We start from the raw sequence: 22,516 nt of genomic DNA, 5'->3' as shown, positions 1-22,516 counted from the left end.
AAGCAAATGAATGTCACATATCCAATGGTATGACAATTTGCCACCAAAATAAGAAACACCAATCTGGTGACCGTACATGAGAAATCTCAGTATCAGTATCTTAAATGGGGTTCTTTTTTTCTTTCATTTTTCGATACTCTTATCACCAAACAGCAGAAAGCACTTCAAAAATCTGATATGGTTCGCTGTGTTGTGGTTCAAATGTTACAAGTTTGTGTAGTATTTCTGCTTCGCCTGTGACTGTTCAGCAATCCTAGCAAAAAGATTTGTCGAGAAGAGGATTGAAGCACAACTCGCACTATTATTAGCACGAAATTAAGAGAGAGGAGAAGAGAATGACCTGGTAAAATGGACTGGGGAGAATGACCTGTTCAAATGGTCTGTGGTCCTTGCTTTTAATCAAAATAAAATGCCAGCCAAAGAAAAATCCAAGCTCATCAATATCTCGCATTACATTTCAGCATACGCACATGTTTTAAAGAGGAGTAGAAAGTCATGCAATTCTACAAGACTCGTACATAGCGAAAAAGGAAGAGCGGATTTTGAACTTTATATCAGGCGACACATATTTCTTCTCATTCTCCAGGCAGGGACAGAAAGGGTAACACAGGGGGACATGATAATGACCTACAATAGACATCCCGCCTTGGCATTCATTTGATGGAAATTGATTTGTACTGTTTCATTGTGCTGGTAATGGCTTGCTCAACAGGCAGTCTCTCCATGCTTGATGCACCATAGAATCCATGAACTCCCTTGGTTCTATTCAATATAAATTCTGCGTCTTTAGGTCCAGAAATGGGGCCTGCAAAGCCATTAAGAGATCTTTATAAGCCTATAAGTCAGCGTTGGGGTTGCCTTATAAGTAAAATGAAACATTCAGTAAACTCTAAAAATAACATATCACGAGTTTAAAACCACCAGCATAGAGTACCTCCATGACACAGCACAATGACATTGGGGTTGATCTTATGTGCAGCATCTGCAATAGCTTGCACCTGAAACACACTTTCATCTAATGAGAGAGCTGTTTTTGCACCAATAGACCCAGATGTAGTCAGCCCCATATGAGCAACAATAATATCAGCACCAACTTTTGCCATTTCCCTGGCTTCACTTTCATTAAAAGCATATGGAGTTGTCAAGAGACCCATTTTATGTGCCTTTTCAATCATCTGGACCTCCAATCTGGCCATTAGTAGAGTTGAAAAAACATGGCGTTTAGATTCAATAGATAGACTAGTAAGAGAAGAATCTGATAAAAACTTAGTATGAGACTCCTTCGGTGACATAGTCTGAGTCATACCCGTATCCCATTCCTGTCTCTTCAAGATTTTGTCTAAAATTACCATCAAAAAGCCCAACAGTTGGAAAATTTTGCACCCCACAGAACCCAATTGATTCCACCTGCTTTAAGAAGTAATCCATTCGGCGGAAAGGATCAGTTCCACATACTCCAGCAAGAACCGGCACCTCCTTGACAACCTATAAATTCTTTTAATTAGGTTTAAAGTTGGCAATATTCCAATAACCTTGATAAAAAATAAAATCATAAAAACAGTGCATTGCCAACTTAGATGCCTACTGAGACAGATTACATGGGAGGGGGGTAACACCATTTCAGCAGAGAGGTCAAACTTGATTACATGTTCTGTAGTCCACCGTAATTTGTAAAAACTGCTATAGTAGTAACTTCAACATAGGACATTCTGCACACCTAAAACTGGAGAACGCATATATCGACTTAATCTTTTGTATGTTTCTGCTTATTCAGACCCCAGCTCTAAACAGAAATCCAGGTTTGATGATATACGGAACATGAAATAACAGAGAGGCTGTTTGTCACCCTCTCTTATTTATAACCATCACACATCAAATTTTGATTTCCTAAATGCCTTGTCCAACCAAGTTTCAAAATGAGTTCATACTTAGTTACCATTTTCTATGCTTAAGCAATGGCAGTCAACAAAAGGCAACACCTCTATAATTCAGACAGGTGAAATGAAAATTTGGTTTCACTTCTCTTTAAGAAACATTTAGAAACTTACTGGTAAGACTTCATTGGCCATGTCAATTACTATAGCATTTGCATCAGCAAAAGGCAATAAACCAGCTAAAGAGCCCCTTCCTGCCATGCGAAAGCGTCCTGAGTTGTACAGTACTATTAAATCAACACCACCTGCTTCTTCAAACTTTGCTGATATACCGGTCCCTGCACCAGCTCCAATTATGGGAAATCCTTTATCTATTTGATCTTTGAGATGCTGCAATATTGCCTGTGTCTTCTGTAAAGTCTCTGCCACAGTATTATTTCGTTATTAATTAGAATTTATACAAATTTTCCATTATTCATAATCTATATGTGTGGAAATCAGTCTCAAAATCAGTTAGGATCTTAGAGAAATCTTAGTATATATGGTTTAGGAAAGAGAATCTGGTATTAACTATCCAGATTCTCTAGATTATTGTTTTCTAGTTTAGTGTAGGATACTTTCCTATCTAGTATTTATTTCTTGTTTTGAGGGTCAGTAGGTTAGCTTCTCTTCCCTATTTATTGTACAAACATACTGCTGGAAATATTAAGAAAAGAGAAAGACTTCTCTCAAAATTCTTCATGGTATCAGAGCCTACTCTTGAACCCTAATCTACTTCTCTAAGGCATGGCAGCAGCAGGACAAAGCTCTCTCTCTGAGGTGACCTCACAGCCAGGAACAACCTCTCATGGTAGCCTTTCAGGAGGCACTGAAGGCACATCACACCAAATCACAGGACACAAACTCAATGGATATAATTATCTTCAATGGTCATCATCTGTCATGATGTTTATTTGTGGAAAGGGCAGAGATGACTACCTCACAGGGGATATCATCATACCAGAAAAGAATGATCCCATGTTCCGAACATGGAAGACTGAAAATCATATGGTAATGTCATGGCTGATCAATTCAATGACCAACGAAATTGGAGAAAATTTTCTCCTATATGGAACAGCAAAGGAAATTTGGGAAGCAGCAAGAGAAACCTACTCAAGTTCTGAAAATACATCAGAACTATTTGAGATTGAGGCAGTGTTACATGATCTACGCCAAGGAGAACTTTCTATTACTCAATACTTCAACACTCTCTGCCGTCATTGGCAGCACCTAGATATGTTTGAAATTCACAGCTGGAATTGTTCTGAAGACACAGTCCTATATAGCAGAATTGTTGAGCAAAAAAGAACTTTCAAGTTTCTTCTTGGGCTCAACAAGAACCTTGATGAAGTCAGAGGAAGAATAATGGGAACCAAACCTCTTCCAAATCTCAGAGAAGCATTCTCTGAGGTTAGACGTGAAGAAAGTAGAAAGAAAGTAATGATGGGACCTCACAACTCAGCTCATATAATGGAAGGATCTGCCCTTGCTGCTCGAGGCTATTCAAACAGCAACTATGATAATCGACAGAGGAAAGGAAGACCCTGGTGTGATCACTGCAACAAACCAGGACATGTCAAGGAAAACTGCTGGAAGATTCATGGCAAACCTGCTGATTGGAAACCATCAAAATCAATAAATGACAAAGACAGACGTGCCAACAATGTTATCTCAGATAACAACCGAGATAAGAACACCACTCTGCCAACAGAAACAAGTCCTTTCAGCAAGGAACAGCTTGAGATCTTACAGAAACTCTTCAGTCAGAATTCACTATCTCAACCAAGTATGTCAGCCTCTGGTTCTGGATCTGGACTGTTAGCACAAAAAGGTAAATTTTCAACAGCCCTTACTGTTAGTAAGAAACACTCCAGCCCTTGGATCATCGACTCTGGAGCATCAAACCATATGACAGGAGATGCCACTCTTCTTAATGAATACAATCAGTGCACTAATAATTCTACAGTCCGTATAGCTGATGGGTCTTCCTCCCAAGTTAAGGGAATAGGCCTGAGTAGACTCTCAAGGGACATGATCCTAAACTCTATTCTCCATGTTCCTAACCTAGACTGCAACCTACTCTCAATTAGCAAATTGACTCGTGACCTGAATTGTGTTGCTAAATTCTCCTGACCAGATCCATCCTACACCAAAACAGATCACAAATCATGAGCTTCTTACTTATTCTAGAAGAAAAAAACTTGGAAAGGAGATAGAGCACACAATACCTCTTGCACATGACCAAGATTCAGAACCAAGTCCAGATTCTGCCCCAATATACTCAGGTATGGAAACTTCTGACTGTGAGAATACTGCCTCTGTTATTGATGATTCAAATATTCCAATTGCTTTGAGAAAGGGTGTTAGATCATGCACAAGTCATCCCATCAGCAAATTTGTTTCATATGAAGGGTTATCACCAACCTATCATGCATTTGTTTCAGCCATTGACAGTGTACAGATTCCTAAGTCTATTGAAGAAGCTCTCAAAGATTCAGGGTGGAGAAAGGCAGTGAGTGATGAAATCAGTGCCTTAAACAAGAATAGAACTTGGGAAATTTCTGAACTTCCACCTGGAAAGAAACCAGTTGGGTGTAAATGGTTATTAACTATCAAACATAAGGCTGATGGAAGTATTGAAAGGTTAAAAGCTCGTCTAGTTGCAAAAGGGTTTACTCAGTCCTATGGAATAGATTATCAAGAAACATTTGCTCCAGTGGCCAAACTTAATACAATCAGAGTGCTTCTGTCCCTAGCAGCTAACAAAGACTGGCCATTACATCAACTAGACATCAAAAATGCTTTCCTTAATGGAGACTTGGAGGAAGAAGTATACATGGAGATTCCTCCAGGACTAGAAACATCCTCCAACGTCAACAGAGTATGCAGACTGAAAAAATCACTATATGGACTCAAGCAATCCCCTCGGGCATGGTTTGACAGATTTACAAAGACAGTAGCACAGTATGGATATTCCCAATGCCAAACAGATCACACACTGTTTGTAAAAACCTCTCCAGAAAAGGAAATAGCAATCCTAATAGTATATGTGGATGACATCATCTTAACTGGGGATTACGAGGAAGAACTGGTGAGACTGAAGAAACTTTTAGCCAAGGAATTTGAGATCAAAGACCTTGGGTATCTCAAATACTTCCTTGGCATGTAAGTGGCACGGTCAAGGAAAGGTATATATGTTTCTCAACGAAAATATATCTTGGATCTGCTAAAAGAAACAGGAATGCTTGGATGCAAACCTGCAGACACTCCAATGGATTCAACAAAGAAGATAGGAGCAGAAAATGAGAGTATACCAGTGGATAGGGGGAGATATCAAAGACTTGTGGGTCGACTCATTTATCTCTCACATACCAGACCTGATATTGGCTTTGCTGTCAGTTTTGTAAGCCAATTCATGAACAACCCGACAGAAGATCATATGGCAGCAGTTAATAGAATCTTGAGGTACCTAAAAATGACTCAAGGTAGAGGCCTTCTATACAAGAAATGTGACAACAGAAATATTGAAATCTACACAGATGCAGACTGGGCAGGAAACATTATAGATAGGAGATCTACTTCTAGATATTGCTCCTATGTTTGGGGAAATCTAGTAACTTGGAGAAGCAAGAAACAACATGTGGTATCTAGAAGCAGTGCAGAATCTGAGCTGGGAGCTCTAGCTCTTGGTATCTGTGAAGGGATGTGGATACAAAGATTACTTAAAGAACTTGGCATGGAATCATTGACACCTATCCAAATGTATTGTGATAATCAAGCAGCCATAAGCATAGCAAAGAATCCAGTTCATCATGACAGGACAAAGCACATTGAAATAGATCGACACTTCATCACAGAAAAAATTGAGAAGAACATTGTTCACCTCATCTACACTCCAACAAAATCTCAGATTGCAGACATCCTCACCAAAGCTCTACCAAGAACTAATTTTGAAGAATTGAGTCACAAGCTGGGCATGTATAACATATACAACCCAGCTTGAGGGGGAGTGTGGAAATCAGTCTCAAAATCAGTTAGGATCTTAGAGAAATCTTAGTATATATGGTTTAGGAAAGAGAATCTGGTATTAACTATCCAGATTCTCTAGATTATTGTTTTCTAGTTTAGTGTAGGATACTTTCCTATCTAGTATTTATTTCTTGTTTTGAGGGTCAGTAGGTTAGCTTCTCTTCCCTATTTATTGTACAAACATACTGCTGGAAATATTAAGAAAAGAGAAAGACTTCTCTCAAAATTCTTCAATATGCATCCATAACAACGTTTATGGAAGTTTCTTTGAGTTACAAAATGAAGGTACCTGTTGCTAACTTGCAATCAAAACTTTCCAAACAATTCAATAATGCATTGTTTAGACAAGGTGTAATTTCTCATTTTCATTAATGATTGATAAATCCAACATTTTGGCATATTATTATAATGGAGAAATGTTTTTGACTATAACCTGGTCTTGCGTCTGGATAGTTGCTTGGGCTGTAACAAATGGTCTCACAGCTTGATGAATTCAGATTGGAAACGTCCTGAAGCTCTAGATTGGGTTCAGAAACAGGATTTTGGAGATGAGTGGAACACTTAGGCTTACCCAAACTAATCTCTAAGAATGTATCAACCAATGCATCTGCAAACTCAGGGTCATTGATGTGATAAGGATACAACTTTACCTGGTATAACAAACTGAAATTTATCAGGTAAATCATGACGGACAGCAAGTGAGATAAGAATGGACAAGAAACTGAAGCGTCAATAGAAGGTTGGAACCAACATGCATCATTAATAAGCAGCAACAGTACCTGCCGATCTTCTGTTGTTAGTATAAGCTTCTGTAGTTCAGTTAGTAGAGTATCAGTAGCCTCAGGATCATGAAAGGGCTTGTCAGGGGAATCCAAAGCTGAGATACCCTTTAGTGGCAGGCATACACGGACCTTTGATGATGATTTGTTGAGCTTATCTGCTATAAAACCAGCAAACTTCTTATTCTCATCAACTGTGGTTCGCATGATTGAGACCTGAAATTGACAATACATATGGAAAAGACATCAGAAAACCTGTACTGAGTGAAAGGCCACAGATTGGGTTACTCTCATTTGCCATTTATATTGTGGCATGAAATTAGTAATTTTCCTAAACAAGCCCTTTACTTGGTAGGTAATGTTAATGAAGCTACTGTAGGCTGCAAACATAGAAATGGAAAACAACTTGAAGATATGATTTTCAGTCTTCGGGTATTGATCCCAAATCGATTGTTTGGGATTCAGAAGTAAGAGAAATCCTATTATCTAGGCATATTTGATGCACTCCCAAATCATGCACCTATTGCCACAGTTATTGATATCAGTATTTTGAGAATGTAATTTAATTACCAATGGTTAACAATGGTTCTGATGATCAGTTTTTCTAGGATAGGCAATAATGAGGTTACCGCTTTAGTAAATGATGCAGAGAAGGGGATTGACATTGATCCACAAGAAGCTCAGCAAACAAACTCTTGAAATGGCAGTAGCAAACTTGAGGTAAAAGTTGCAGAAGCAAAAGAAAACAGTAGCAGATAGAAATTATTAGAAAGACAGAAATTATTAGAAAGAATTCATTGTTTTTAAGACATTTCATGGAAAGTAAGATAGTTGACAGGAAAATGAAGGAAAAGAATTTGAGTGACTGATGCCAGCTAGTTCAGGATTAACACTTAATTGAATTGAGTCAAGCAATAAAACCAATCAAACAAAACTTCAGCACAATCTTCTCTAGCATCTTGTGATTGGGATGTTAGGTATTCAATACTAAAATATATGCAAGAATAACATGTGAAAGGAGAAAGCCTAGGTTAATGGCAACTTATTACCTGCTCATTGTGGACATAAATCTTTCTTTGCTGAAAATTAGAAGGTATGGTATTCTTAGCACCAAAGTTGACCATGTCCAAGGCTCCTACACTCAACACTAAAGGAATCTTCTTCTCTATGATCGCTTCAAAACGGGAACTATCGCAAGCCATAACACCTCCAACTACATAATCTGCAACCTCAGTGGTCGTAATGTCTAAAACACCCTAAATAAAACCAAAAGGTAAACAATAATTGCAAGAGATTCAACATCACCAAAAGACAAAACCATAATCATGTGACAGTAAGTACAAATCTATCCTGAACTGGCCTACACCAAGTGAATTGTGAAGAGATACCTGTATATATCCTTCTCTAACAAGTGATTCCATGGCCTTGCCCCCAGTCCCAGTGGCATGGAAAACCAGGGTCTCGTAACCTTCTTTTACCAATCTTTCCTTCACAGCATTCACACACGGAGTTGTAACTCCAAACATGGTTAAACCAACAGTGAACCTCTCATTATCACTAGAATAAACATTAGATCTCCCAAGCCTCCCATTCACCATTCCAGCAAAAGCAGCACCGGCATTCGATAACACAACCCTACTCACACTATTAATCCCACAGACATCGACGACAGATGGAAAGAGTATCAAATCCGATGATCCAATGTAAGGTTCAGTTTGACCACTAGCAACAGTAGATACAATGACTTTCGGCAATCCAATAGGAAGAGACCTTAAAGCAGATGATATTAGAGATGTGCCCCCACTGCCTCCAAGACCAACAGATCCAGCAAGAGCACCGACCACTTGAGCTTTTTCTAAGAAATTCTTAAGAGCTCTACTCATTACAGCAATAGCTTGGCCTCTATCATCTGGAAGCACATTTTGTGTTGTTCCAGCTGGACCAAAAGAGGGAGCTAGAAGATCCTTTCTGGACACAAACTCAAAGTCTCCAACACTCTCAATCTCTTTGCTACCAACCGAAACATCAACAACAACTACCTGTACCTGCAATCACCGATAAAAATTTCAGTAATCATTCACTAACTATGAAGCACCAAGACCTCCGAAAAACAACGACTGTCAATGTAACCAAACCAACAAAATTTTGACCCACGCCTTGGTTCGTCCCCAATTGCATCATCCGTGCACAGGGCCATGCTAATATTGTCTACATGATATCAATTCAGCACTACATTAACTAATCACAGAAGTGGAGACTAAGCTACATCAAATAGGTGAGACCACACATTCCAAGCAAACCCCACGTTTTGTTAAGCTAGTGCAACATCTCTCATTTCATTATAATCAACAAGAAAACCCAGAAATCAAAATCCAAGATTTCTCAGTATCTTTCATTGCTGAAGAATTTCTATTGATCATAAAAGTGAGTTAAACTGTGAAGTACCTTAGAAGCAGAATTGAGATTGGATCTGACTGAATCAGAGAGGAATAGGAGCTCGTCAAGCTTAGTATCAGCTGTTCCAATACAGAAAACTCGAGGAGGTTTGCGGAGATGGGCCATTTCGTTTTTTTGGAGGGTTAAAGACTCAAAATTGTTGTTGAGTTAGAGTGAGAGATCTTAATTTTGTGAAAGGGTGCGATATAACGGCTTCCAAATTGCGTGGGAAAGCAGCGACAACGAACTATTGGATGCCGCCACCTAACCATTGATGTGGCTTCATTTTTCCTGCTGTTCTCTGTGTGCTGTGACTGCTGTCTTTTCTTCTTCTTCTTTTTTTCCATTAAACATTGCTTGCAGTCCATTTTTCTTTAATAAAAAAAACAATAAAATCAAATTCGTGCTGTGAGAATCATTTAGGTAGCGTTCGAATAATTGAATGCACCGCATGATATTTCTATTTTTGTAATGTTTTTTTTAAGAGTATTTTTAAAAACAAATTAAAATAATATTTTTTTAATAAATTAATATTAAAAAAAAATACTCTGCGCATCACCAAGGTCAAGAACACTCATGATATTTTTATTGGCAAAATATAAAATATAGATCGCATAGGATTGGCTGAATGAGATGGACAAGATTTTTTTTTTTTTTTTTTTGGGTAATGACGGGCATCAATGTTCTATGTTGAGATCCAGGCAAATCTTCCTTGCAAAGGGGAAATAAGCCTCCACATGACATGACATGACATGGTGCCACATCTTCATAACATATATAAAAAAAACACTTCGGCAATAATAAATTGTGTTGACATATCAATGATCACATGATGGAGCATGATGGGTTGGGCTCATCGCACCGACCCACCGGCAGTGGCATGAGAAGCACTGGCTGACACTGAGGGCATGTGCATGGATCATAGATCAGGGCCTTCTGTTCAGTCTTCTTCTCTTGAGGCTTTTTATCTTCTGCCTTCTTTTGCCCATCCTGTTTTGGTGGCGCCGGAGGTGGCCCAATGCTCACTACCTCTGCGTGCTTCCCTGTTTTTCTTGTACGCAGTATTATCTCATACGGGTCTGCATTTCCTGTTACTGTTAATGTTCCCTTTCCTTGGTCAGCCTCGATCGTATCTACACCTGCATATAACGTCGAATTTGAAGACTATTAATAGGATGTCGGAGGAAGAAGAGGCGTTAGTATTGTCATGACTATCCCGGTCAAAAGCTTCGGTTATTAAATAAAATTTTAATATATAATTTATATTATTTTTTCTCAAAGATTTTTCCAGTTAAACTTAAAATTTATATAGATTTATATTATTTCATGTTTAATTTTTATCAAATAAATAAAAATAATAAAATTTAAATTCGTAACAGTTTGATCATCAGGATTATGATGTTATATCAGAAAACCAATTCAATTAAAATTTTTAAAATATATCAAAATATAATTTATATTTTTTTTCTTAACACAAATAATCTATATTGTGTGTGAAATTATCCACTAATTTGCAATCAAATTCTCCAAAACTAACTATCCGATCTCTTAAAAGAATTGAAGATTTAGCTTTAATAATGCAGCACTAGAACTGATTTATTGGATTGCACCATGTGCTAAAGCATGCGTGTTTTGTATTCATTGAGCGAGGACGAGTTGTCAGTGTATAGCACATCTTGAATGCGTTGTCATGTCTAATCTAATCAACGGGTCAGTTCTTGATTCGGATGAAGCAGTGAATGGATGAACATCAATCAATCCAAGGAGGAGGGAGGCATGATAAAAGTAATGGATAACAACATGTACGTAGGGCTTACCTTCAAGTGTAGACACAGCTTTGAGCACCTTTGTCTTGCATTTCTGGCATGAAATATCAACCTTCAAGACTGTTCTCTGTACCATGATCAGTAACCCTCTATTTCTTTCTTTCCCAAGCTCAACCTCTCAAACTAGCTTTTATTGATCTTCGTATCGTCAATGACACTTTAAAATTAGTAAAAGTCCAATAAAGAAGAGAACAGTTGTAACGAATCATTGGGTTGGTCATCTTCCTAGAAAAAACTAGAGAACTTTTTGAGCCTTCTTCCAGTTGTCTTCTTCTATTTCTAGTCTTGACTCTTGACTAGCGACGACGACCTGGATTTACACAAGTTGCCATCACAATTAGCAAGCTAACAGCCAAATACTGTTCAAGTTGCATTGCCTGCCCCCATCGATCCTTCAAAAAGAAACAATTAATTATCAAGATGGGATGATGATTTGAGTGATAAAACTAAGATTTGGAGGATTTTAATCATCTGATTATCTATTGAAAGTTGAAATAATTGCAGATGCCACTAAAAACAAGCAATTGATCCTTGGGCCAGTGTCTTTAATAACTTATGTACTAGTTGACAAGTTTGTGTGTATATATTTTTGGAGGAGTTCTATTTTATCTCATTAGCTTGAGATGATAGATAAATTTTTCAGGCCCGGTTCATGTTTTTTCCTCTTCTTTTTCATGAAGAACCCTTTGTGATCATCCGAGGAGGAGGAGTTAACGATATATATATATATATATATATATATATATATATATATATATATATATATATATATATATATATTTCCTCTTTTTTCTTTTACTCAATAAAGGAAAATCCCACAAAATACACTACTCTCCTCTTTGGTCATTTCCCAATGCCAAGGATTAGAATTACTAATGTTTAGTGGTTTGAACTCGACATTATGATATTGAGTTTTGTTGAGAGTTGGCATTAATTTTAATTATAATTGTACAAGTTTTAACAATGAAAGTCTTATGAGCTTGTGATTGGTTATGACTGAGATTTTGGAAAAGTTGTAAAATTATGATTGTGACTAACCATCCACTCGGTAGGGCTAACAAGTATTCCTTATAATTACGTGTGTTAGGGTTTGGTGCATGTGCTTGGCATTTGGGTTAAGAATTTTCTAGAACTGTATTTGTTCAACTATAATAAAAATATATATTTATCATTTTTGTTAATTATGGTTGAACCATGTAAAATCATCCTCTTGTGTATTTTTTTTTTCTATTTACTATGATATTTTTAATATCTATTTACGCCACCTTAATTAATAAATTATATATATATATATATATATATATATATTAGGGGTGATCATTTTCGGTTTGGTTCGGTTTTTATTAAAAAATAACCAATCCAAAATTTAAAAAAAAAACGAAACATGTTCAAACCGACCGGTTTCAGTTCGATTCGGGTTTTTAGGATAAAAACCAGTTTGGCTTGGTTTTTCCCGGGTTGGCTCGAGTTTTTCAGTTTGGCTCGATTTTAGCTCAATTTTTTTCGGTTTGAGTTCGGTTTGGTTTTTTTAATTTTACTTATATTATATTCATTCTTTAAAAAGGTTTACCAAATATATATTTAACATATTTTTATAATATATTATTTATGAAAAACAACTTTTGAATTATGATTCAAAGTCAAAAGTTATAGCTTAAAAGTTACGCAAACAAACAAACTTTTACCTCCCTTAAAATTAATGAAAGTTGCCATCTGCCGCAGCCAGTAGTGCATGATTTTATGGGTGTATTTATTTATTGTTTTTGAAGGCTGAGATAATATTTAGGCATTGTCAATACAAACAAAAGTAATCCTTTCTCTTTTAATCACTTCCATACTTGATATAAAAAAGGTTCGGTTTAAAATATTTTATATTTAAGTCCTAACACACTACAATAAATTAAAGTGTATGCTTGGTTTCCATTTTTGTACTAATTTTTTTTTTAATTTGAGTATCTCAATTTCAATTTTACATGTTTGAGGTATTTATATTTTGTTTTTATTCAATTTAAGTATATGTTATTCATTTAGTATGTTGTGTGCGGAGGAGTTTATTAATCTTGTGACAAGTGGCAAAAAGTGAATTTAAAAATTATAAGAAAATGAAAAAAAAATGAAAAAAAGAAGAAAGAAGAAAGAAGAAAATGGGATTCAATCAGAGTTTTAAAACTCGGCCCAGTCTAAGGCCCTAATTCTGGATTTTGACGGAGTCACCAGGTCGCTCGAGTCAATTTCAATTTTTTTAAAATCATAACAATGTTATTTTAATAAAAAAAATTAAAATATTATAATCAGGTTTTTGATCAAGTTTTACCAAGTCACCTCGAGAAAAAAGATAAATTCATAATGCTGAAACTCGCACCTAAAACGACAATCCACTATTGCCAACCATCATGGACCATGGAGAAAGCAAAGCTCTCTCATCCGATCTTCACATCAATGGTTTTATGGTGAATTTTGATATTAGATGCCGATTTCACAATAATGTAAATCTAATTTTATTTTTAATTAAGATGCAGGTGTGAGTCCCAAGTTTTGAGTTCCAACTCTTTTTTTCTTTTTTAATTTCAATTGTTTGTTTATATGTTTTTCACCATTTTTCATTAAATCCTAGTTCTTTTCACATAAATGTCTAGTAGTACCTGGTTTCATCGTGCGTGGTAAGCAGTTAAACATGTCTTGTAAAAGACATGAAGCTTTGTCGATTTCATAATAATAAAGAACTTATTTACTTATGTCCTTGGTGGTGTATTTTCAGTTGGAATTGAAAAGACAACAATTTTAAAAATTGTCTGTTTGTTTGTCTATTCGATGCTATTATAAGCACGGTTTTAAAATTCAGATTGCTGATGAATTGACCCGGGATACAGCTGATTCGGGTTTAAAATCAATCCGGATAAAGGTAAAAACCTATTTGGAAGTTGGTCCGGTTAAATCCGGTTGAATCGGGATCCGGTCTTCCCAATCAAACCCGGGTAGGACTCGATTTTTTTTTTTTATACTAGCAGACATTAAATGATGTTGTTTTGACCTTTTAAAAGATTAAAACGCTGAAGAAAAAAGAAGTAGAATTGAAGACAAATCAAAACCTAATTAATGAAAAACAAATCAACTTGAATTAACAAATAAAAGCTGAGGAGCAAAGGAGCAGAAAACATCTTGACTCTTGATCATTGTTGTCTCTTCCTAAAAAAAGGTTTGAATCTCCTTCTTTCACTTTTTTTTTTTTATTCTTGCCCTTTTTTGAATTGCTGGCATCGATGAGTGTGGAGATTTCTGTGCTACAAAATCGACTGCTGAGGTTAGAAATTTAAAGGAGATTAAAGGAGACTCCTGGAGACAGTTCTTTTAAGGAGGAGTGTGGAGACTAATGAACTGGCTCAAATGGATGGGGCCCTATCTTCGTCTCTATTTATTTATACAAAGGTTTGTTTTCTTCTGTTAAAATGAGATTGTTTTGACTGTATGTGTTGATGCATGCATGGTTTTGCTTTTTTTTTTTTATTATTATTGTGGGTGTTCGGGCCAGCTTGCGTGCACCTTGACTAATCTCACGGGTCCTGAAGATGGTTTTGCTTTTCTTGTTAACAAATGATGTTGTCTGACCAAATTTGTCCTCTTTTTTCTATTTTGTTAGTGAAAGATTTGATTTTTTAGGGTAAATAAGAAGAAATTTGTTGTCGTTTGAACCGATATGTTACTTTCAAAATTGAAGAGAAGAAGATGGATAATTTTTTTTTTTTTTTTTGTGTTTATGCTTTTTCAAAGAAAAAAAAACAGTCAAAGCACAGATCATTTTATTTGGAAATGTAATTATAATTATTTTTTAAAATAATTTTTATTTAAAAATATATTAAAATAAACTAGTTGTGTTTGAATTCTAAAAAATAAAAACATAAAAAACACGTCTTGCAAAAGTGATTGATTGGAAAGGTGTACAGATAATAATTTTGATATGATTGGTAACTGAGCGAGGTTTTGCCAAGCTAATTTTTATTTTAGTGTATGTCAAATTAATTTTTTTAGGTTTATCCAGATCAATCCATTTAATCTATAACTTAATTATTAGGCTGAATTAATTATTAAATAGATAGATTACTAGGTTGGGTCTCAACTATGATTATAAGGTTTTGATACTTGAAGATGTGGAAAGCGTTACCAAAAAACATTTGTGTTTATGCTTTTTCAAAGAAAAAAAAAACAGTCAAAGCACATATCATTTTATTTGAAAATATAATTATAATTATTTTTTAAAATAATTTTTATTTAAAAATATATTAAAATAAACTAGATGTGTTTGAATTCTAAAAAGTAAAAACATAAAAAAACACGTCTTACAAAAGTGATTGATTGGAAAGGTGTACAGATAGTAAGACGAAGTTGTGTTTAAATTCCAAAAACATAGTTTCTCTTGCTGGGAACTTTTGTTACATGGAGTGTGAATTGTGATGTTGGGTTTTTTTTTAGTTTTTTATAAAAAAATTTATTTGAAATATATTAAAATAATATTTTTTTATTTTTAAAAATTATTTTTAATATCATCACATTTAAATATTTAAAAACATTAAAATAATATTAATTTAAAATAAAATAAATGTTTTTAAAACATGAATCCAAACAAATCATACAAGAATGATTGATTGGAAAGGTGTACAGATAGTAAGACGAAGTCCAAAAACATTATTTCTCATGCCGAGAACTTTTGTTACATTGGATGTGACTTTTTTTCTGGCTTTTCATGGAAGATTTTCTCGCAAGGAAGGCAATCAAGAATGACGGTAAAAGAAAAACAGTCTGATTTGAATTTTAAAGGATTGTTTATTTATATGTTTTCAAAATTATATTTGAGATTGACAAATGCAAGCCCTGATTGACGCGTCATATGTCTCCTCCTCCTCCTCCTCCTCCTCCTCCTCCTCCTATCCCAGAAAAATCCTTGTTCCGTTTTATAAACTGTATTATAATTCCATTTCCATGTATGAAGGACTTGCTTCCTTGAAAATAATTTGCTCAAGAAGCCATATTAACGCAGACCATACATATCATGTCCCTGGACGTGAATCGCGTGGAGCACAGTCCACGTTATGATTCTAAATTCTAGAAGGGGACAGGGTGAAAAAAAGAAGTTAATTTCATTTTATCTTTTGAGTACCTTTGATTTTATCAATTTCTTTTCAAAAAAAATATTTTCTCGCAATTACTCATCTCAGTTGGTTAGTTTTGTTTTATCTCCCTGAAAAGAAAAACACTTTATTAATAAATAAATGAAATATTAGTGCAGTAATTGATGAAAAAAAATGAACTTTTTAAAAATTGATATTTACCATAAATTTCAAGAGGATAAAATGAAATTAGTTAAAAATAAAAAATAAAAACACATGCGATTGATATATATTATAGAAAACTGAAAAGGCAAGTAACTGAAACCCGATAACACTCACAGCTTTTAAAATTTTAAACTATCGTGGATTATTTTAAAATTAATTAGACCAAACTACATGAAAATAATGGAAAACAAATACTAAAAAGACCAAAAGACCTTGGACTTATATTTTAATTTTTTTGGTTTCAATGGAAAATTTGTCTTTTCCTTGTATTTTGAAAAATTAAAAAGAGCTAAATATCCTCATTTAATAGCTTAATTTTTCTTATCAAAAAAGTATTGAAGTTATTTTACTGTTATACAAATCAAAAGACACATATACTCCTTGATAAATCATTAATGACTAATGGGTTATCATAAAGACCAAAATACCCCCTACTCATAACTTTCCTTCTTTTTTTCCCTTTGAAAGGCACAATAGTCATAGTTATGTAGCAATGAATGGTAAAATCAACATGTCCACATAACAAATATATTAGAAGGAAAGGTAATTTCCCTATAGTAATAGACATGTTTCACTATTCACTACAATAATGAAGTTATGCTTATTGTCTTAGCTAAAAAAATTGATTGTCTTTAAACCAAGGGTGTTTTGGTATTTTCACATGATGTATTATTCATTATTGATTTGTTTAGAGCTATTTTTGTCTAACATTTCAATGAATAGTAAAATAACCAAAATACCTCGAAGAGTAAAAAAAAATCAATTGTTTCAGGTAGGGATATCTAAGTATTTTTATTTTTTAATACATAGTACAATTACACATGTACCCTTATATCCAAGAAATTTAATTCATTAAGGGTCAGAGGTATTATGATCCTTTTATCTCAGTTTGTTTTGTTAATTTTTAGTTTTATTAAGGGTAGTGATATAATTTAACATAAAAATAATATTTCTTTTAAATGAAAAAAGTTGATGGTGCATGCACAACACATGCCTACATGTGGGAGCCTCTGTGTACTTTGAACGACAAATGTGGCGGCTTCTAATGATAAAAAATAAGCTTTATTCGTATTATTTTATTCTTTGTTGTCTACTCTTTAGATGGTGCGTGTAGTTAAAATGTTGTTAGTTTATTGTCGATGATCTTTTTTTGGTTGTTTCTCTCTCCTACCCCTAAAAAAACACTATAGTCCTTATTGTTATTGGTATTTAAAACCCAATCCTTTTAGTTTTGATTTTATTATTTTTGTCATTTCTCCTTATGTTAAAGTTTTGATTTTTTTTTTCAATCTAACTCTTGGTTTGTAATTTGTATATATAATATGTTTCGATTCAATCCTTCTGCTTTTAATTTTAATGTTTTTCCTTTATATTCTTGTCAAAAAATTTACTACTTTAAATTTTTATCCTTCAAATCAAGTTTATAATTTTTTATTTTTTCAATGATAATAATAATGATTTATATTTGATCCTTCTTTTTTTAATTTTTTATTATTTTCCTTGGCCTTTTTGTCAAAAGTTTTGTAGTTTTCAATTCTATCCTTCAAATCATATTCAAGGTTTTTATTTTTTCAATAATTATAATAATAATGTTGATAATAATAATAATAATAAATAATGATAATAGTGATGATGGTGGTGATGATGATATTAATGATGATAATAGTTAAGCGAGTGATAATAATAATAATAATAATAATAATAATAATAGTTGTGGTGGTGATAATGGTTGTAATTATAATAATAATAGTGATAATATTAATAATTATGATGATAATATTAGTGATAATAATAATTTTAGATGAGAGAGAGAGGAGAGAGGGTGGTGGTGTAGTGTTATGAATTGTGCTAAGTAAGAGCAATGGAGGAGGGTTATGGCTTGTTGTTAGCTTTGCTGGTTGGGATAGAGTCTTTAGCAGAATTTTTAGATTTCCAACGGAGTTTTTTTTGTGTGGTTATATTTGTACTTGAAGTCCATTAGCATTAATTTTCTTCATAGCTCATGACAAAAATAATCTATTAAAAAACTTATTGTTGGTAATTTGTCTTCTGTCAATAAGTTTGCTGCTAATAATTTTATTAATGGATTCATTGATGGAAAAACCTATTAAAAAAATTGATAAAATATAAAATAAACTCGTTAACAGATCATTATTTATTTGATCACAAAACACATAAGTTATAAATTCAAAATAAATTTCATCAATTTTATAAAATTTCAAATAAGCTCTAATATGTACAAATCATACATTCATACAACAAATTTTTATAGAAAAAACTATAAAACAAGTAAGCACCCAAACAAAATACATATATTACAAAAATATACAATAAAAATTAACATTATAAAATTGAGTTTAAATAAAAAATAGATAGTTTTGCTTACTTGAAGTCAGAAATCCTCAATAAAATTTGAATTATAACAGAAATGCTGACAAACTGAGTGCTGGTGTGACTGGATTTGTAATGAGAGGTTGATTTGTAATAAAATTAGGGGAAAGGTTGTGTTTTTTGTTGAAGGGAAAAATAAAGAAATAAAAAGAAATGAGGGAGGAAAGGAGGAAAGTCGCTTGACAAGTTATAAATTAAATATTACTAAGGTAAATGAATTTAATTGACGAATTTAAATCCGCGGCATGTCTATTTGTAAAAATAATACGTCGTTATACTATTTGGTTTTTTTTCATTCTTTTTCTCTTATTATAATTTTCTTGGTACATACAAAGAAAATATTTTTGTCGGTGTTTAGCGATGAATATTGTTAGGGCATATTCAGTTAGAAAAATTCACCGCAATCTATCGATGAAAATATTTTATCGGCCTGTCTGTTTATATCTATCAATTTTCTAGTAATAAAAAAAATATTGGTGTGGGAGGCTACTTCTGTTTTGTTTTAGGTTAGAATTTTAAAATCAAAAATGCTATTTTGCAATGTTTATATAGTTGGTTTATTGTAGGCTTTGTTGGATCAGTGGAGGTCTGATTCGCTTGGTTTCTATCTCTTCAAATTGAAATTGAATTAAACTGATTTTCTTTTTAATTTTTTTAAATTAATTTTATCTATAATTTAATTTTCTTGATTTAATCAGGTTTTTAATTATGTTTTTTCACTTCTATAACTCATGCATAAATCGAGCAGAAATATTGTGAATCGTTGGTGACGACCCCATCAATTTAATTCCTTAACTAATGCCAAATGCAAAAGCTCATTTAATTACTTTTTTATATATATACTTTATGAAGCTTTTCCTCGCTTTTATCTTTCCCATATCCAAGCAGAACAATTCCCCACAAATTAAATAATGTACGGATGCATAGATTCCCGTTTCAAGGGATTGCTTTCTGTCATTTGATAAAAAAGTTTCTACTTCTAGAGTTTATGAAACATCTTCTTTTAGGAAAAAAGAATATTATCATGCAATAAAAAATATAGGATTATTTTATTTTATTTACTAAAAATAAAATATATTTTTTTCAATTTAACCTATATATAATTTCTTTATATTTAGGTTATACTTATTTCTTTTGATTATTGTGATCATATCATGCAGTATCAATGAAACCCTAGTCTCTTCTACTTTTATTTTTATAATTCTCTTTATTTTTTTGGATTGATTAACATGTTATCAGAGTATAGTTTCATGGAACAAGATTTAATCTCAAACATATAATACAAAGTTAGGATGGTTGCAAAATAATACTCTCAACAATGTGGTATGAGTTATGAGGGGACATTTGCTCTTGTTGCAAAAATGACTACTATTCGTACTCTTATTGTAGTAGCGTCGGTTTGTTAGTGGCATATCTCTCAACTTGATGTTAAAAATGCATTATTGAATAGAGATCTTCAAGAAAAAGTTTATATGACGCCCCTTTTCTAGTGTTTAATATGTTTTTGAGTTTGCTTGTAAGCTCAAAAAATCGTTATATGATCTTAAACAATCACCTCGTGCTTGGTTTGAGAAATTTTATATTGTAATATATTCTCTTAGATTTGTTTCTAATAGTTATGATTTTGCTCTTTTTGTTAAGTGCACTGATGTAGGTTGTATTATTCTGTCTTTATATGTTAATGATATGATTATTACTGGTGATGATGTAGATGGTATTTCAGTTTTGAAAACAGAGTTAGCTAGACAGTTTGAAATGAAAGATTTAGGTCTTCTGCGATATTTATTGGATATTGAGATAACCAACTTACCAAATGTTATCTTCTTTCTTAATCAAAATATGTGGTAGATCTTCTTGAGCGAGCTAGACTTACTAATAATAAGACTGTAAGTATTCCAATTGAGGTTAACACAAAATATTTTTTTTAATGGTTTACCTTTGTCAAATCTTACTTTATACCGTATTATTGTTGGGAGCTTGATATATTTTACTATTACTCGTTTAGGTATTACTTATGTTGTTCATATTATTAGTTAGTTTGTTGGTTCTCCTATTATCATTTATTAAACAATTATTCTTTGTAAATTTTTATTTTTTTTACTTTCTAATAGCCAGACGAGGAGGCTCCGCCATTAACCCTGACTTAACAAAGAGAAACAGGAATAAATATGTGCTAAACTTTAATGAAAAAATCAATCACATGCAAAAGAAAAGACTCCAAAGTTATTTGAACATCTGGTTCATGAAAAATAAATAAATTTATGATTCCAAATGTTTGCAATGTTTTTTTAATGCGTGTTCAAATTTCTCTAATTTTGGATAGATAATGGGTGGGCCCAATCATTCCATGGTTCTCAAACCTTAAGGAGTCAATTATTTTGATTTTTCTACGAGTTTGAACATAAGATTTTATATATAAATATTTGTTACAGGCATCTTAATATATAGAAAGAGATTTTACATTATAAACGAAGACCATTATGATTAGAGCATACAGTCTTTATAAAGTAAACACCGACGAATCCAATTTTTCAAAATAAATAAATAAATAAATAAAGAATTGTGAATCATGTGTGATGTCCCCCGTCATATACCGAACACCAATCAATCTAACCTTATAAACTTTGTTGTGACTCGCATTGTCAACGTCAATGCACCTAATGTTTACATGTTTGATTTTAACGTTGTTTGATGATGTAATAAAATAATAATATAAATTATATTTTAAAATCTTACCTACCAACTTGCTTTAAAGTATATTTCACTTTCTTATTTATACTTTATGAACCTTTTCTCTGCACCATCTTCACGTTCCAATGAAGACAATTTCCCACGAGCTAATGTGCGGATGCATGGATTCCCATTTCAAGGGATTGCTTTTTTGTCATTAGAAAAAAAAAATTGAAATAAAATAATTATCATACATTTTGTTTCCAAACTAGAGCAAAAACCAGATATCAATCGAGAGCCTTATTAGCTGTCTTTTTGGGTTTTTCTCTGTCGATTTGACACATTAACTTATTAGCTAGACATCCCACGTCAGCACCTAGTCACTAAAAAATAATGGAGTAGGACGGTTTCCAACTCACGAGGCAACCGGTAAGTGATCTAATAAATTGATTTGGTAATTTAATTGACTTTATAACATCATATTAAAAAACAAATTGCTACTTATTAACTATTTATTTTTTTATAATAAAAATAAAAATATTTTATTTTATTAAAAAATACCAAGAATCAATCTTGAATGGTTCTGTGATCCAGTCAAAACACATAATACAAATCTTGAATCATGCTAACCACTGCACAGGATATAAAAACTATAATGTTGATGTAAAAAATAAAGATTAATGGAGATAGAAATTTATGATTGGATTGCTCGGCTATATAGGTTAACCGACAAGATAAATCTAAGTGTCCCTCTCTTAGAATAATCTACTAACAAAATAGTGGGTGTCACTTGTAACTTGATGGGTTAGTGGACATTATTTTTAGGTTAGAGTAGTATTCGGGCATTTATGATTTTTTTTTAATTCATCAATGTTTAAATAAATATTATAAAATCAAGCATAAACCAAAAATTAAAAATTTATTTGAAATCATATTAACTTCAAATAAAATAAAATAAAAAAGTCATGAAAACCAATTAGAAACTAAACAAATATTGAAGAATATTTTTTTAAAAAAAAATCCAACATAATAAAATTGGAAAAAAGCTTAAAGAACAAAAAAAAAATACAAGAAAAAAGCCTAAGCACATGAGTTTGCCAACCTAAACCTATGCGTTTAGGTCTTTTTTTTTTTAGGAACAAATG

At 33.0% G+C, this 22,516-nt stretch overlaps 1 protein-coding gene across 1 annotated transcript; it reads right to left on the bottom strand.

The window, feature by feature from the left end:
* Window positions 1-341: 341 nt before the first annotated feature.
* Window positions 342-11,113, bottom strand: LOC133673092 (toMV susceptible protein tm-1(GCR26)). The gene is made up of 11 exons (XM_062093731.1): window positions 10,975-11,113; window positions 9,988-10,296; window positions 9,167-9,273; window positions 8,110-8,766; window positions 7,771-7,977; window positions 6,722-6,937; window positions 6,376-6,592; window positions 2,049-2,296; window positions 1,307-1,485; window positions 935-1,188; window positions 342-805 (listed from the first exon to the last, which is right to left on the bottom strand). Exons 1-11 carry the CDS (start codon window positions 11,057-11,059, stop codon window positions 654-656), a joined length of 2,631 nt encoding a protein of 876 aa, XP_061949715.1. The 5' UTR covers window positions 11,060-11,113; the 3' UTR covers window positions 342-653.
* Between the last annotated feature and the right edge of the window lie 11,403 nt (window positions 11,114-22,516).

This window comes from Populus nigra, chromosome 14 (assembly GCF_951802175.1).
Source record: "Populus nigra chromosome 14, ddPopNigr1.1, whole genome shotgun sequence".
Lineage (NCBI taxonomy): Eukaryota > Viridiplantae > Streptophyta > Magnoliopsida > Malpighiales > Salicaceae > Populus > Populus nigra.
Note: the sequence above shows the minus strand (reverse complement) of the source record. Positions and strands in the feature narration are given on the sequence as shown.

Bases quoted from the DNA above. Each gene is read 5' to 3' on its own strand.
- LOC133673092 (XM_062093731.1), bottom strand. From the start codon at position 11,059: ATGGTACAGAGAACAGTCTTGAAGGTTGATATTTCATGCCAGAAATGC. The intron at 9,274-9,987 runs TGTGATCATTGA...AAATGGCCCATC, and splicing joins CAACCCATCATGCTCCATCA to TCCGCAAACCTCCTCGAGTT. The intron at 2,297-6,375 runs GTTATAGTCAAA...ATACTGTGGCAG, and splicing joins CTATCCAGACGCAAGACCAG to AGACTTTACAGAAGACACAG.